This window comes from Macrosteles quadrilineatus, unplaced genomic scaffold (genome assembly GCF_028750875.1).
Source record: "Macrosteles quadrilineatus isolate MER2022 unplaced genomic scaffold, UCM_ALF_1.0 Scaffold_5__1_contigs__length_97177068, whole genome shotgun sequence".
In the NCBI taxonomy this organism is placed as follows: domain Eukaryota; kingdom Metazoa; phylum Arthropoda; class Insecta; order Hemiptera; family Cicadellidae; genus Macrosteles; species Macrosteles quadrilineatus.
Window position 1 is genome coordinate 10,492,129 of NW_026542598.1, and position 18,280 is coordinate 10,510,408.

The 18,280-nt window shown below is 35.9% G+C and overlaps 1 protein-coding gene across 1 annotated transcript in view; it reads left to right on the plus strand.

Moving 5' to 3' along the window:
• The window catches only part of LOC128994267 (dynein axonemal heavy chain 10), a 116,076-nt gene that overhangs the window by 92,649 nt on the left and 5,147 nt on the right, over positions 1–18,280 (plus strand). The window contains exons 65-78 of the mRNA XM_054418681.1: positions 610–751; positions 1,043–1,545; positions 6,372–6,526; positions 6,733–6,951; positions 12,215–12,488; positions 12,940–13,103; positions 13,348–13,443; positions 13,645–13,823; positions 14,122–14,281; positions 14,854–15,055; positions 15,439–15,581; positions 15,704–15,865; positions 16,896–17,067; positions 17,895–18,026. Of these exons, the coding sequence (XP_054274656.1) occupies positions 610–751; positions 1,043–1,545; positions 6,372–6,526; positions 6,733–6,951; positions 12,215–12,488; positions 12,940–13,103; positions 13,348–13,443; positions 13,645–13,823; positions 14,122–14,281; positions 14,854–15,055; positions 15,439–15,581; positions 15,704–15,865; positions 16,896–17,067; positions 17,895–18,026 (2,703 nt within the window). The remainder of the gene's footprint in view (positions 1–609; positions 752–1,042; positions 1,546–6,371; positions 6,527–6,732; positions 6,952–12,214; positions 12,489–12,939; positions 13,104–13,347; positions 13,444–13,644; positions 13,824–14,121; positions 14,282–14,853; positions 15,056–15,438; positions 15,582–15,703; positions 15,866–16,895; positions 17,068–17,894; positions 18,027–18,280) is intronic.

The following is an 18,280-nucleotide window of genomic DNA, read 5'->3' on the forward strand; positions in this document are numbered from 1 at the left end:
ATGGGTTTGGACCGCTTTCCCTTAAAAGTGTTTGACTTCATAATAAAAAAATGCCTCTGGCGTCGACATGAGAAAAAAAAAACTGTGGAACACTTCCTTAAAAACAGTAAATAGTTTTTATTTCAATACCCAGCTGTTGTATAACTTTTTATCTCTGCCATCAATAGTTAGGATGGTTTGGCCTTAGGTCTTACAAAACTCCTCTTTATTTTATGGCATTTATCATTTGTCTGCGTAAATTCTGTTATAGTTAACCACATAGTAACTTTTTTTAACTTTAGTTACAATGCTTATCAACATTATAAAGATGCTTTGGCAGTCTTTTAATGCCTTAATACTCTGACATCTTAAAAAATCTTTATTGTACATAAGAACTTGATTTAATTAATTAATTTTACGACTACATACAAACTATTCTAGCTATCTAACGAGCAATAACAAATTCTAACACGTTTTCTTGATAATGACATGCAAAATATATGCATAAATTTGAGCAATTGAAACATTGAACAATAATTAATGTGGTATGCTATAAAAGCAAATGTTCTCTAACTACAGTGTTAGTTAGTTGATCAGCTCAGTTTTTCAAATTTGATATGTTTTCCACAGAGGCGACTTTACAAGGATTGAACGAGCAGTACATCCTAGCTATGAAAGAGAGACAAGAGATACAAGAGGAGACTGATGTGATGCAGAGACGGCTGGTGGCTGCAGACAAACTCATATCTGGCCTCAGCTCTGAGAGTCAACGGTAAGATAAGTAAACTCTTCTATGATTGATAAACACTGGGAATATTTTTGGCAAGAATGATATTTTCACTGATTGGAAAATAAATTACCATCTTTCTACATACTTTAGATGTCTGTAAGTATTTTAATGTGATGTGGACATTTGAATTCTTACTCAAATAATATTCAAGGAAATTAGAAATATGCTGCTCACATAGTTTTAGTTCCTGAGAATCCGTAGTGAAATGGTTATTATATTATAGTTTTGAGGAGTTTATCATCAGTGTTTTGAGAGTGTTTTGTCTGTCCACAGGTGGGAGCTAGAGCTACAAAGGTTACATGAAGACAAGAACTGTCTGATTGGCAACTGTCTGCTGAGTGCCGCGTTCCTGGCATACACAGGACCGTTCAGCTGGGAGTTCCGCACAGAGATGGTCTACCGCGACTGGACAGACAGTCTCAGGTCCAAGGAGATCCCGCTGGTGACTCCATTCCGTCTGGAGGCGGAACTTACTGACGACGTCACTGTGAGCAAGTGGACCTCGGAAGGGTTGCCGCCAGACGAGCTGTCCGTACAGAACGGAATCCTCACTGTCCGCGCCAGCCGTTTCCCCCTCTGCATCGACCCGCAGGAGCAAGCACTTAACTGGATCAAGAAGAAGGAGGAACCCTTCAATCTGAAAATCGTCACTTTCAACGACTCAGATTTTCTTAAACACCTGGAAATGGCTATAAAGTACGGTTTCCCGATTTTGTTTCAGGATGTGGATTTTATCGATCCTGTTGTTGATAGTGTTTTGGAAAAAATTATTAAAGGTAAGTGCTTGTTTTTTCAAATGTTAAATTTGTGTGTTGCCTGCAAAGTTGATATAGTTTAGTTTATAAAGGTTAATCAGATAGTTTGTGTTAATGAAGCAATAGAGGCTTAAGGTTATCATGGATCCGTAACTTTTATGTTTGAAGTAAATACATAAATTGATAGGTAAATTAGTTTAATAAAATAGAACTGAACTTATTCATGAGTCAAAAACTAGAAACAAAAACAATAACAAAAACAAGTTAAAAGTCAGCTGCAATTTAAACAATGTTAAAACATATCACTTCTTCCCACCAAGTTTAGGCTTCTTCAATTAACCTCCTCTGTGGCCTGAAGGTCCTTGTTGATCTTCGCAGCTGAGGAGGGACATTCGGGTGGGATAAAGCTTCTGCAGTGGATGTTCTAGATCGTAGCTGAGGAGGGACATTCGGATGTTGTGAAGCTACTGCAGGGATTGCTCTAGGGCTAGGAAATACAGCTGGTGATCCATGGTTTTCTGAATTCCGAACATGTACTTCTTCATTTCGTACTTGGAAATCTGAAGAAGACAGTAGCTGTGGTAATTGTTTAATGCAGGGGTCGTCTTCCTCTTCCGATTCATTGTCTTGGTAAAATTTCCGCATTTGACTTGTATGTCTTTTAGTGTGTCCATTAGAATCAATCAACCATGTGTTCCTACCTAACTGTCTAAGTATGGTTCCTATTTTCCATTTTACTTTCCCTTCAACAAAAGTACGAATGTACACTTTACTCCCAATAGAAAAGCCTCTGGTTTTCTTATATCGCAGCACTTCAGAAGGTTCATCTCTTGAGTTTATCTCTTGTGAAGGTTTGATAAAATCTAATTTAGTTCGCAGATTACGACCCAAGAACAAAAATGCAGGTGTTTGTCCAGTTGCAGTGTGAGGTGTAGCTCGATAGCGAAATAAATATGTCCTCAAGTTGTCTGTGAACAAGCTAGGCTCTTTATTGTACTGTAATTTGTTCATAGCTCTTTTAAAAGTATCTACATTTTTCTCCACTTGTCCATTTGAACTTGGGTGAGCTACTGGAGTCGTAATATGTTTGATATTATTACGCAAGCAGAAATCTTTAAAACCTTGCGAAGTAAATGAAGTTCCGTTGTCTGAGACGATTGTTCTAGGTATTCCATATTTACACAACAAATTCTTGAGCGCTTCTACTGTCTTTTCTGTGGTAATAGAGGACATAGGTACTATTTCTGGCCATTTCGAGAAAGCGTCAATTACTAAGAGAAACATTTGTCCGTAAAATGGTCCAGCAAAATCTAAATGGATTCGACTCCAAGGTTCACTTTCTTTAGGCCAGTTGAATAGATGTTTTTTACTTGGTAAATCTTTTGCAAACAAGTTACATTCACGGCAACGGTGACAAGTCTGTTCAATTAGAGCATCCATACCTGGCCACCATACATGACCCCGAGCCTCTGACTTCATTCTGACCATGCCATTGTGAGATTCATGCAAGTAGTTCATGATGTAAGTTCGGTATTTAGGTGGAATAACAGTTCTTATTCCCCACAGAAGACAGTTATTATGTAGAGTCAGTGCATCTTTCTTAGAAAAATAAGGCTTCAAGTTCTCATCTGGACACTTATTAGGCCAACCAACTTTTACATAGTGCATCACCTTCTTCAAAACAGGGTCCTTAACCGACTCCTCAGCGATTTCAGTACAAGTAATAGGAATCTCGGACTGCACTTCTGTTTGAATTGTCGCTACTATTGTATGGTGTCCCTCATCATTGGAATCAAAAGAATTAGGTTGAAATGACGGTAATCTACTCAAACCATCGACTTTGCCAAAATTCTTTGTAGATATGTATTCAATGTCATACGTATAGTTCGACAGTATTAGTGCCCAACGCTGAAGTCTATTGGCAGTTGTGGTAGGTACCCCTTTGTTAGATCCAAAAATTGTAAGCAAGGGTCTGTGGTCGGTCTGTAAAATGAAGTGTTTTCCCAGTAGATATGGGCGAAATTTCTTTATCGCAAAAATGATGGCCAGCCCTTCTCTTTCTATTTGAGAATAGTTCGCTTCAGTGGAAGTCAATGTTTTTGAAGCATATGCAATAGGCTTTTCAGAGTTGTCAGAAAATCTATGAAAAATTGCAGCACCGATTCCTACAGCTGATGCATCTGCAGCAAGAATGATGGGTAACTCTGGATTGTAATGTGTCAGTACAGGTGCATTCATTAACAAGTCTTTTAATTTGTTGAAACTGTGTTTACATTGATCAGTCCACAACCAGTCTACTCCTTTCTTCCGCAGTTGATTTAAAGGATAACAAACTTTTGAAAATTCTGGTATGAATTTGGAGTAGTATGTAACCATCCCTAAAAATGCCTCCAACTCTTTGACATTTGATGGCTGTGGCATATCTACAATGCCTTGAACTTTAGAATCCGAAACTTGTATGCCATTTTTAGTTATGACAAACCCAAGATATGTCACTGTTTCCTGCATAAACTTGCATTTATCTTTGTTCAATTGGAATCCGAACTCTTTAATTTTATTGAAAGTATTCTCTAGATTTTTGTAGTGTTCTTCATCATTGTGCCCTGTAACAATTATATCATCTAGATAGTTTGCTACGCCTGGCAACCCATTCAACATGTTGTACATAACTTTAGAAAATATAGCTGGAGCGGATGCGATTCCAAAACAAAGTCGCTTGTATCTGTAAAGTCCTTTGATGGTATTAATCACTAGTAAGTCTTGCGAATCTCTATCTACTGGTATTGACAAGTAGGCATCAGATAAATCTATGACTGAGAATTTTTCTCCTCCATTCAACTTAGCAAATATTTCCTCAGGTGTAGGTAGAGGAAATTTCTGAATCTTTAAAGCCTGATTCAATCCTGTTGAAAAATCTGCACAAATTCTTATTTGACCAGAAGGTTTTTTAACAACTACACAAGGTGCAGCCCAATCAGAATAGTCAATTGGTTCTATCAGATCAGCTTCTACAAGCCTGTCGATTTCCTCGCACACTTTGTCCTTTATTGCAAATGGAACTGGCCTTGCCTTCTTGTAAATAGGAGAAGCGTCTTCCTTTAAAATTAAGTGTGCCGTGAATGTTGTACAATGGCCACTTTTGTTACAAAAGAGTTCCTTATTAGAATCAATTAATTTACTTAAGCTCATTCTTGGAAGTGAACTTTGAAACCCTGACCTTGAAATGTCATCAACTTCCTTGGAAACCCATAAAGAATCACTTTGTAATGAATTAAGTGGCAATTCGTTGATTTTAAGCTCCTCGATCCAGTCTCTACCTAAAAGATCCTGAGTGCCACCTTCAGCAACGTACAGCTTTAGCTCTCATTTAGTTTTCCTGAATGCCACTTTAACTGTTTGTTCACCAATCAAGTTTATGCAATGGCCACTATAAGATGTCAGTTTTGTATTTGAATGTAACAAAGGAAATTTTCCCAATCTTTCCCAAGTTCGTTGACATATAACAGAAACACAACTTCCTGTATCTAGTTGCATATTAATTAAAATACTATTGATACAGATAGAAACCCAAATTGGAGAAAATACACTGACGTTATGACACTGAAGACCAAGAGAAAAAATAGCTTCATTTGTCAACTTAGGTGAACAATCAAGTATGTTAGAGTCGATAAAGGTCCTAGAATCTCTTTCTGTTTCATTGTCAGTGAAATTTACTTGTCGGTTGTACGTTTCTTTTCCATGTCCACCAATTTTTTTGTTTTGAAAATCTGTTCTCCTTTTAATTTTGCAAACTTTTGCTAAGTGACCTTTTGTATCACAATTATTACATATTGCATTTCTAAATCTACATTGGTTCCTAAAATGGTTACCACCACAAGAATAGCATAAATAGTTTGAATTTGTATTTAGAACCTCTCCATTGCTCTCATTATCGGAAAATGAAATCAGATTTTTCTTTGCTGAAGTAGTAAAAACTGAACTTAATGTTCTAGCAAATTCAAGTACAGTATTGAAATCTGTGTAATCTTTCTGAAGTAAATTAGCTCTAATAGAATCTTCATTAATACCCATTATGAAGGATGTAATGAGAGCATCTTGATAAAAGTCACCAGGGAAATCACAACTGCTGGCTAATTCTTTTAAGTTACTTGCAAAGGTGGACAAAGATTCAACACCTTGCTTCAGTGAAAAGAATTTTACTCTTTCGGCAACTTTAAACTTTACTGGTTTGAAATGTTTTACCAGAAGTTCATAAAGTTGTTCATAAGTGAATTCACTAATTTCTTTTGGCTTGCAAATAGTTACCAATGTTTTAAGAACTGTACTATCTAGGCAGTCAATGAATAAACATATTTTAATATCATCATTTGTAATATTGGCCAAACATAAATTTGCCTTGAATTTAATATTCCAAACATCAATGTCGCATGAATTAGGGTTAAATTTTTCACATCTAGGTTGACTTACCAACATAGGATTATTAAGAGTTGCTGGTAATGTATCTTCAGACATTATAATGAATTGACTGTGGAATTGAATAAACTATCTTGCACTCTAAGTTTTCCATAAAATCATCCTCGTCGCCAGTTTTATGTTTGAAGTAAATACATAAATTGATAGGTAAATTAGTTTAATAAAATAGAACTGAACTTATTCATGAGTCAAAAACTAGAAACAAAAACAATAACAAAAACAAGTTAAAAGTCAGCTGCAATTTAAACAATGTTAAAACATATCAGTAACAATGGATCTGTGTCATATAAAAAAGTACCTACTGTGCTTTGTTATAATAAACCATATAAATTTAAATGTAAACGTTTCCTGAATTGCTCTACATTTAATTGCAGTTCAGAGTGGGAGAACTTTCATGGTCCTAGGAGACAAGGAGGTGGATTATGATCCGAAATTCCGCATGTATTTGACCACCAAACTCGCAAACCCAACATTTGACCCTGCAGTTTACGCCAAAGCTGTTGTCATCAATTATGCTGTCACTTTATCTGTAAGTTATTTCCAAATTAGTTTAATAAGTTAGTAATAGTTTTACTCTTATGGGATAAGAATCGGCTGTAGTATAACCATTTTTGTTTAGGAAAAATATTTTTAAGGATTATCTTAAGCTGGTAAAGAAGTATATTTTACTAATTTAAATATTTCTGAGTGTTTTACACAACATTGCTAATGATCTGTTACTCCTGATAACTGCAGGGTCTGGAGGACCAGCTGTTGAGTGTGGTGGTGCGCAATGAGCGGCTAGACCTGGAGGAGAAGCGAGAGTCTCTGATACAAGAGACAAGTAGCAACAAGAATCTGCTGCAGCAACTAGAGGACAGCTTGCTGAGGGAGCTGGCGTCGTCTACAGGCAACATGCTGGACAACACTGAGCTCATACAGACCCTGGAAGAGACCAAAGCTAAGGCTTTTGAGGTGAGACAAATTATGTACCTCACCTCCCCTACAGACAGAAACTATTAGTGTATGTTATGTACGTCATGGTAAAACCTAGACCCGGGACCGTATTTACTTTTTCACAAATAATAATACAAGTTTAAGGAAATAGGCTATTTTAGTGAAAATTGAATCAGAAAAATTGAAATCCATATCAGTACAATATATCAGTGATATGTAGTGTACAGGTTTGCTGTGTGGAGGGTATTGTATGAATACATTAGGAGCAAGATAAAAGGTTAATTTGGGGTAGCTGAGTGGTTATTGTAGATCTTGTATATTAATTTGAAGGGTGCAGATTTGATTCTGAGAAAAGTCAGAAACTTTTGATTTGATGGTTTGAAACTATGCCCACTTGCCCTTGATTATTAAACTTTGGATAAAAAATGATCTTGACTAAAAAGCTGGCCTTAGTCAGTTACAAAACAGAGATCATCCCATTCAATTCTGCACTCTGTATTTATCATCAGCCTAAATAACCCATTTGTGTGTTAGTATATGAAAGAATTTATTGTTTGATTCTGATTGATTGCTTTTGATTTTGCTGATTTGAAAACTGCTATGGTTTTTTTTGTAATTAAGTAAACAAGTTACACTGAGATAATGTCAGTTTTTTAAAAGAAATTTGTGATTTGAGTTTTCATGCGATATTTTCAAATTTTCTAGTTACTTTCCCCTAAGATTTATATTTTAGTGTTTAAAAGTGGCTTAATCTGATAGTTTTACTTAGAAATCACAATTTGGCAGAATATCTTAAACTACTACATCCATTTCATTTCATTTCAATATCTTTATTCAACAATTGTACATTGTACATTGAATAGTGTCAGATTCCTAACCTAGTAAATAAAGTTATAAGCTAAAATTACAATTTATATAATACTAAGAAACTACCAATAAAATCAGGTTAATTGGGGAAACACCTCTTTAATGGAGTAAGGAGCGATTTCTATGAGATAATTTTTTAATTTGTTTTTAAATTTGATTGAGTTGCCAATGGGTTTTAAATGATTTGGAAGAAACCGTAAAAATCTTCTTCCGGCACAGGTGGGCTTTTTATTTGAAAATAAAAGATGGTTGCGACTATTTTCTCTTAGGGCTTTTCCTCTTGTATTGTAGCATAATTGTGCGTTATCTGATATACTTTCTTTCGCTATGAGAGCAGTTTCAAAAATGTATTGGGCAAACACAGTTAATATTTTAAAATTTTTGAAATGAATTTTAACATATTCATCATTTTTTAGTCCCATCATTGTTCTTAATGCCCTTTGCTGTAATTTTAAGATTCGATTAAGATTTTTCTTAGTTGTAGCTCCATATAAAGATATACCGTATGAAATGTGGCTATGGACAAGAGAATGATATATTGTTTTCAAAGTATTGATATTACATAGATATGACATCTTTTTCAAAGCAAATATCCCTGAATTTATCTTTGAGCAAACATGATCGACGTGGTCCTGCCAGGATAGATGTTTATCAACTTTTAAACCTAAAAAATCTATTTTTTCAACTTGTTTGATTTCATCGGAATCCAAAATAATCAACGGTTCTATTTTGTTTTTACATTGCTTAGTTGAAAATGATATAAAAATAGTTTTACTTTTGTTTATTTTGAGATTGTTGGATAGTAAATAATTTTTAATATTTGCAAGTTCTATAAAGGTATCTATTTCGTTATGTTCTACTGTTTTTCCTGTAATTTTTAAGTTAATGTCATCAGCATATAAACACATATTTCCACAAGGTACACACGACAGAACATTTGGAATCTTATCAATGTAGCAAAGGAATAAAACAGGGCCTAGTATTGAACCCTGAGGGACACCAAAGTGATTAAGTTTTATTTCTGATCTGTTTTTTACCAGCCAATTATTTTTATTAGACATGATTTCAACGTATTGCTTTCTTTCCGATAAATATGATTTGAACCACGCCAAAATGTGACCTCTTACTCCCATATCTTCTAGTTTGAGTATTAGAGTTTGGTGACATACCCTTTCAAAAGCCTTCGTAAGGTCCATTGATATTCCTATAACATTTTCGTGGCTATCAATTGAATTTATTATACTCTCAAAAAAACTTGAAGCAGCTGTAATTGTTGATCTGCCTGAGCGAAAACCATGTTGGCCACTAAATAGAAGGTTGTTATTTTCTATAAAAGACACTAGCCTAATTTTCATTGCCTTTTCAAATAATTTTGAAATAACTGGCAAAAGTGATATTGGTCGATAGTTTTCTACGCACTGAGGGTCCCCCTTTTTGAAAATAGGCACAACCTTAGCAACTTTTAATAATTTTGGAAAATGACCGGATATAAAAGATGAATTAATTAAATGAGTAAAAATTGGAACTAGTTCTTGTTTTGTATATTTTATTACTTTAACGGGAATTTCGTCGTGCCCACGTGAAGGTTTGTTACTTAAAGAGTTTATCAGTTTTTCTACTTCCTCACATGAAACAGGTTCACATCGAAATAATGTTTTAGATTTGACACAATTTGTTAGTACTGGCTGGTGATTATCTAACAACTTATTACAGTTTACAGAACCATTCTTTCCAGATAAACTTACAAAGTAGTCATTTAGTACATTAGATATTGCCCTGGGATCTGCAATAGTTGTTCCTTTGTACGCAATGGTCATGTCATTCACTAAGTTATTTTCTTTGTTACCTACTTCTGTATTTATAATTTTCCAGGTTGTTTTCATAACATTATCCGAGTTATTTATTTTTTTATCGTAGTGTAATCTTTTAGTTTTGTTTGCCGATTTTTTAAAAGTCTTCATTTTTGTTTTACAGAGGTTAGACAAGTTTTCGTCTTTTAATAATCTAGCTAATTTTGATGATTCCACGATTTCGTTGAATTCCTCCTTTAATGAATAAGTATACCACTCTTTACTGTTAGTTTGTTTCTTTATTACTTGTTTTGGAAATGCTGTGATAAAATGTGATTTGAAAATTTTATAAAATGTTTCGTATTTTTGTTCACAGTTTGCATTAAAAACTTCAAACCAGGACTCGTTTTGTAATGATATTTTGAAATTAATTAGATTTTCATCAGATAGGTTATAGTCTAAATACTTCAGTGACTCGTTTTTCCACGTTTTTTTGGTTAATTTATCAAGGGTCAAAATTTGAGCATCATGATCAGATAGATATGTAACCAGTCCCTCTATTTTTAGATTAGATTTGGGAATATTTGTCAAAAAGTTGTCTATTGCAGATTCCGAGGGCCCTACTACCCTTGTGGGAAAATCAACCAGATATTGCATTCCATGTCTAACTAGAACGGAGTTTAGATCCGTGGCATTCCTATCATTTCCTAATGTGTTAATATTTATGTCACCAGCCACTATAACATATTTATTCCTAGCTAGTACAATATCTAATAGCTTACTTAGCCTGTCTAAAAAAATTGGAACTTTAGAAATTGGTGATCTGTAAACTGCAACCAACAAGAATGATTCAGTATCGGATTTAAAACAAACCATGCTGCTCTCAAACTGTTTGTCATCATGTAAGGATAACACTTCAGGAATAACAACTGGACTCCACTTCACAGCTCCACGCGCAAAGATGGCAACACCACCTCCCGTCGTGGTGGTGCGGCAGTAATTAGAAAGTAATTTAAATTGATTTACATGCAATCTGGATATCTCATTTTGATTTAATTTATGCTCTGTTAAAACTACTATATCGGGGTTACTTTCGTTTAAAATAATTTCTAGTGGTTCGATGCGGCTTGCTAAATGTTGAATGTTCTGATGGAATATTTTTATTTTATTGTTATTTTTATTGATAAAAATGTTTTTGGGCGGTGTTATTTTTCTTCCATCCCTAGCACGAGCGGGGAGTTTAAAGTGGAGTCCCGTGTGTTATTTCCGGATGGAAATACTACAATAGGGCTTGCACTCCCCACTTCACTGATAGAGACTTTTTCACTGATCCCTCCCCCACTGTATTCTTCTGCAGACTCCTCAGGGCTGGCAGACGCTTGTTCGACATCCTGTACTGTTGTGGATGCAGGTAGTGGCGATGGTGATGCCTGTGGTTGTGACTGCTCCTGCCCTGCTGTGATGTTGGTGGTAGGTGGTGTTGAGATGTTGTACCTCCTTAGCTCCTCAGCAATATCCTTTCGTAGCTGATTCACAAACTCGTTGTGTTTTAGTCCTCTTCTGAGATGTCTGGTAGCTCGCTCATCATCCACAATAACTTTGACTGAGACTTTTGTGCTGCGGTGAAACTGAACAATATGTTTCGCAAACACGCTTGTAGGAATCTGGTCACGTATGCATCCCAGGGGAGAACAAATCAGTTCCTGCAGGTTCTTACTTTTGAAATCTGTTATGAGCTGATTATGTGCCTCCGCATAGTCTGATATACTAGGTTTTTCGCAGTATCTATTTTTAGTTATAAGACTATAAACAAGTGCCCCATTCGGAGTGTTTTGTAAAGCCAAAGCTTTGCTCACACATTGCGCTTTTGTTGGTCTACCAAACCTTTTGCGGAAGATGACTGCCACTCCTTGGCTCATCTGTCTTTGGTCTCCAAAATCACCCGATATACAGTGGGCGAAAGCAACAGACGACTTGTTTTGATTTTCCGAAATAACGCTGTCCATATTTCCTTCAAGAACTTGAATTTGGCTATCGGGTATTTCAGTAGATACTACATTCGAATGGTTAACATCTTTAGTAGAACAAACTGATGCAACATGACGTGTTACTACAGGGGATGGCAATGTATTAGATGCGTTGTTTTGTTTAGTTTTATTTTCATGTAGGAATTCATTAGTTAGCCTTATTATTTGCTTGGCTATACACTTTTTCCCCTTACTGTTCAAGTGCAGGCCATGTCGAGTGTGGTACCAGCGCTGGAGGAGATGCAGATCGAGAGTTTTAGCTTGAGGGAAATCTGCGAGCATACGTCTTATCATTAAATTTGTGTCATTTATAAACTTATTTTCAGGGCTTTCTGGTGTTAGATCGTATCTGTTAGGTATAGTAGACAGAATGAGATTTGTGTGCTCAAACTTGGGAAGAGCCTCTGTCAGATACTGACAAACTCAAGGCATTTACCAGAAATCTTTGCAAGAATGCTAAGGAATTGCCACTAATTCTAAGGCTATGAACAGTCAAAACTCAGATTTTTATAACTCAGAATCTAACATCATATAAAAATGAAAACGTATCTTAAACATATCATAGCTCAGTTATACTAAAACCATTTCTGTTTTCAGGTGACTCAAAAGCTAGAACTAGCAGCCAAGACAGCGATAGAGATTGACGCCCTGCGTAACGTTTACCGTCCCGTGGCCAAACGAGGGGCTCTGCTGTTTTTCCTCATGTCTGACATGGCTGCAGTCAATCCAATGTATCAATACTCCCTTGGGTCCTACTTGGTGGTCTTTGGCTACTCTCTGCGCAAGGCTCTGCCGGACGTCATTGTTAAAACTCGACTTCGTAACATCATCACAACACTGACCAAGAACGTTTACGAGTATGGTTGTACAGGTAGGAGTTACAATATTACTTTGGAAACAAGAGTTTATATAAGAGTTAATTATTTAGTCAAAATCCTTGATAGCTTCTCTCATCTTAAATTTTGATCCAGGACATTGAGAAATCTCTGCTCTGAAAAATGACGTTCTCATGTTATTTGACGATTTTTTTTCAAGCATGGCAGCTGAATACCTTTCAAGGTAAATTTTTATAGTAATCAATGTGTTTTTGTAATATTTTGTGTATTCACGCCATTGGTTATTTCTGAACACAGTATTTGTGTTCCGAATCAGCCCCACTGAAGATCAAATCTTCATATTTGAAGGCCATCACTATAAAGACACGTTTACTCAGACAATCAATGTTTCCTGATAAACGTGAGGAGTTTTTTTTTTTTTTTTTATGTTTACCAGACACACAGGATGAAATAGCTTTTAACCATTAACTGTGAACTGTTTGACAGGTATATTTGAAAAGCACAAGTTGCTGTACTCCTTCCAAATGACGATGAAGTTGGAGCAGAGTGAAGGAAGGGTGAGTCAACATCAGCTGGAGTTCTTCATCAAAGGCAGTGTGTCGCTGGAGAAATCACCTCGGCTTTGCCCAGCTCGCTGGATATCCTCCCAGGTAGACAATATGTATGTGTTCATTATGAGGGTTAAGAATGCTTCAAACCTCTTTATTAAAAAAAAAAAAAAAAACTTCATGTACAGTCCTTAAAACGTTTTTAAACAAAGGATTTCCCTGCAGTGATTTTATCTACTAATTGCTTAACGTAACTAACATAGTTGTTTTGGAAAATATTTTTTTTTATGTAAAGTATAATAAGTAACATTTTAGTGGTAGTTAATACAGTATTTTATATTTTCAGGGATGGGAAGATATATTAAAACTCTCTTCTGAATTTCCTAAACAATTTGGAGACCTCGCTGATCACATTGAAAGAAATGTTGAAGATTGGAAGACGGTAAGTTACAAAACTCCAGAGGACTTAACCTGATATAATTTACAATCTCCTTCCCCCCAGTTTTAAGGTGCAGAGACATATTTTGTTACATTTATAGATAAGTTATATGGATTCCTAAATAGTCTTTGACTTAAGCAACTTAAAGTGAATGTTATAAAGTTGTAATTTGACCTGTGAAGTGTGTTTTACCTTGTGGTGTAGTGGTATGACCTGGATGCACCAGAGGTGGCATCACCACCGGGAGGTGTGTCTGCAGAGATGTCTCAGTTCCACAAGCTGATGTTGATCCGATGCTTCAGAGTGGACAGGGTGTATCAAGCTGTTACACAGTACATCTCCACAACCATGGGGGAGTTCTTCATCACACCACCCTACATCAGGTAACAGACAATACTGAGTGGAGCCCAGTGCCTGTGCTTAAAGTAGACACCAAATGTACTCAACATTTCAAGTTTGGGTTGAGTTTTCCTTAAACTAATAATGTTGCAATAGATTCAATGAGTCAGTAAGTTTGAAGCCCAACTGGTTGTGCGATTTTGTGAAACTATTGCAGCATCGTCTTATGTTTGCGTCACGGTGTTGCGCTTAAAATTGATCAGTTAGAGTTCCCTTATGAATAATAAAATAAGTCAGAACAGTAAAATCAGATGATAATATATAAGTATTACCATGTTCCAGCCTGGATGCCATATTTGAGCAGAGCAGTCCGACCACGCCAGTGGTGTTTATCCTGAGTCCTGGCTCTGACCCTACAGCTGACCTGATGAAGTTGGCAGATCTACAAGGAGCAGGTGGCACTCAGTTCAAGTACCTGTCACTCGGACAAGGACAGGAGAAGGTAAGGTGGTGGTTAGGTCGGGATTTGTTGAATATGATGAAACTGCGTTTGTGTCTGTAGTCCTCACAGAACTGATAGAGATTAACAAAATTGTGAGGACTAGATTATCTTGCAAGCAAAACTTGATCATATCTTTCCACACGTTAAAACATAAAATTTAACAAGAGAAAAAAAGGCCTTAACAATGTTGCACTTTAAAAACCCCAGTCAGCTCATTTTTTTTTGGCAAAAATAAAGAAATTAATAAACAAATCTACTATTTTAGGAAATTATTAGTAGATATAACTTATGATGTATGATTTGCTTTGTCCTGAAAATAATGATTTTAGCTGTTATTTATTTCCCATTGCTGTAAACCGTCAACAATTCTTAAAACCCACAACCTTGTTCCATCAATTTTATTATTAAGTCAGCTATTGAGGAATTAAAGTGATTTTCATGTGATTTAACTTGAAAAGTAATCAATTGAGATCTTGAATACTGTACCTAAAGATATGTGAAATGTTCCACTTATTGTACATATATATATTTCCATCCCTTTTCATGCTGTCTGGTGTTTTATATGTATCCAGACGGCATTGACACTGCTAGAGACAGCCATATCTCGTGGTCACTGGCTCATGTACCAAAACTGTCATCTCCTCATCGCCTTCCTCCGCGACTTGGAGAAGGAGCTGGAGAAGATGACCAAACCTCACCCTGACTTCCGACTGTGGCTCACCACCGACCCTACCAACACCTTCCCCATCGGCATCCTGCAGCGATCTCTCAAAGGTAAATCACTAGATATTACAGTGCAAGCTAACAGGGACGTTGACCCGTAAAATAGATGGATGACAGAAATGTAATAAGTAATGGATTGCGGGTTCAAATTTTTAATTGTTTATTTATTAAAGTTATTTGTACTTAGTATGTTTATAGTCTTTAGAGTCTGTGTTAAGAACATAGTGGGATCTTTTATAATTTTTTTAGGTATGTGTAAGTGATGTCATGTTTTTGGTCCTTTGTAATTTTTTTCATAGAGTATGGTGGGTCAGGTATTTATAATTTTCCTTAAAGTATTAACAGGCTTGCATCCTAATTTTTTTATGAAAACATTTGTGTTAGATACTTCCATAGAAGCTTAAACTCATCATTTTTGGTTTCTGTTGTTTCAGTTGTGACAGAGCCTCCCAACGGTTTGAAGTTGAACCTTAGAAACACCTATTTCAAGATGCCCCAGCACACATTGGACCAATGTGATCATCCAGCTTTTAAAAGTTTGGTTTACGTATTGGCCTTTTTTCATGCAGTGGTTCAGGTGGGTAAAGTTTAATTTTCAATATTTAAAACCATACAGCATTTTTTAATTAAATAATAATGGAGTACTGCTAGGAAATTCCTATGTAAATCCCATCTATAGATAATTTTCATTGTTTTCAGGAACGCAGAAAGTATGACAAGATTGGTTGGAACATTACTTACGACTTTGGCGAGTGTGACTTTGTAGTTTGCACACAAATTCTGGAAGCTTATTTAAACAAAATTAAGGATGTCCAAGATGCTCTGATTCCTTGGGCAAGTCTCAAGTACTTGTTTGGAGAGGTAAGTACATTACATACTAGTAATGTTCACAAGTTGTTAAGATTCACAAAATGTTCTTAGCTCCCTATTTAAGGTCTATTTACAACAACTGAGTTTTTACTTTAGTCTTGTATCAATATAAAATTTTAAATTTGTTTAGCTAAATCAGTAAAGAGATGAGTTGAAATGCAGGATACCAAAAGAGTTTTGCTCTCAACATATGAGACCCTAAAAACGCTTAATGGTACTGATTGAAGTTGCCATGTGTAATTCATAGATGCAGCAGGAAACTTATGTTGATATGATACATTAATAGCTGTATCTGGCGGGATTTTCGGGGCAGGATTACATTTGATTCAGGAATTTTTCGGGACGGAATCTGATCCTATCGTCGGCCATTTTGCCGCTTTGCGAGTGACGATGACGCCGCTATCGCAAGAGATGTTCACGATAGTTCTGCGAACGCTGGTCATTTCAACGATCGTGCCGTGACCGCGAGTCATACCGACGATCACACCATGACCGCAGAGTCATACCGACGATCGCGCCGTGACCGTGGAGTTATACCGACAATCACGCTGTGACCCCGGAGTCATACCGACGATCCCGTTGTGTTCGCGAGTCATTTTGACGGTCGCACTGTGACCACGAGTCACAAGTACCTTGAATACCTGTAAATTTTTACCCATTTTTTTTTGTTTTTATAGGTCAGTGCCACAAATGTCAAATATTGATTTTGTTTGTCTTTTTTGCTTTTTATGCACAGGAAAAAATCCCGTCCCGAACTAAAAGGTCAATCCCGTCCATCCCTAATAATAAATCTTTTAAGTATCACAAGGGTCTGACTAGCATAGTTGTACTAAACATTTTATTCTAACAATTTTTCAGATGCAATTGGTTTTTGGTTTATAGTTGGCTATTGAGTATTCCATTGCACATTGTGGCCCAGATTTTTGACATTTTGGATAATATAATCCGTGAAAACTGCAACACACTAATTTTACAGCTTTTTATCAATGACCATAAATGTGAATCGTCCAATGCCTTGCAGGTAATGTACGGGGGCCGGGTAATTGATGACTTTGATCGTCGCATTGTCAAGACGTTCATGAATGAGTACATGGGAGATTTCCTGTTTGACACATTCCAGCCGTTCCACTTCTACCAGGATGAAGCCGTGGACTACACAATACCTCCTGATGGATCTCGGGAAGACTATATAGGTAAATTAATGTCCAGATATTTGATAAGGACATGCTTTATGTTGGTTCGAACATAGAGAGGCCTTATTATACACACACTATATTTCCATCTTTATTTGTAATCTATTATTTATTACATTATTTACATTTAATAAACATGCTTTGGTAAACATGATCTAAAAACTAAATTTACATCAGTCATTCATTATTATCAGTTTAGACTTTAGAAGCTATAGTTTTCTATGTGTGTTGATTATTAGAACTTAAACTATCCTCCTCTCTTCTTGAAATCACTCCTTTTCCTTTAGCAGTAGACATTTTCCTTTCAGCATTAGGCCCCTTTTTATAGAGTCTTGCCATTTCTTTGGTAGTATTCCAACTCTTATCTTTTAACCGGTTTCTAAAAAATTTACAATAATTTACCTATAAACCTCAGTAAGCCTCAAGGAAATGTCACTTTTAAAGGAGAATTCCAAAATGGACAAACTAGTTGCAATACCATAAAGATTCCTTTATTTTTTGGAAGTGATGTTTCCAAACTATATTTTTGGAGATAAAATCTCAGATATCTTGAGAAAGTATCTCTGTATGTGATAGTAAATTTGTTAACGACTCTTGTGAAATTTGAATGATAAATTTGTTAAACAATTTTTTTGAAAGATCCTTCTGTGAAAAATTACATAGAGTTGATTTCAACCATTATTATCATTAAATATTTTGTTATCAAGGGAAAGGGGAAAAATCCAATTGAAAGTTATGAAGATTCCAAAGGTCTATGCTAGGCCAGTTATTAAGACAACTGTTTTACACCATTGTAAAACATTGACATGTTTGTGGTTATGCTGCAGCTGCTATAGAAGAGCTGCCACTAGTCAATGTGCCTGGTGTGTTTGGTCTTCACCCCAATGCTGAGATCGGCTACTACACTCAGGCAGCTCGTGAGATGTGGCTACATCTCATAGAGCTTCAGCCTCACACTGGTATGTATCCTATTTCTAGTCGACCAAAATATGTTTCAATATTTGTAAACTTTATTTTTAGAATAAATGTATCTGCTTTCTGCCGTATCCAAGAGTTTAAACGATGAAATCATTGTGTCTCATATCCTATCTGCAGCAAGTAAGCTGTTTAAGTTCCTAAACTCCAAGTTGTTTTAAGTCCTCTGGTTTTAAATTTTATTTCTCTATGTTACATACTATCTTACTAATATTATAAATCTGAAAGTTTGTGAGTT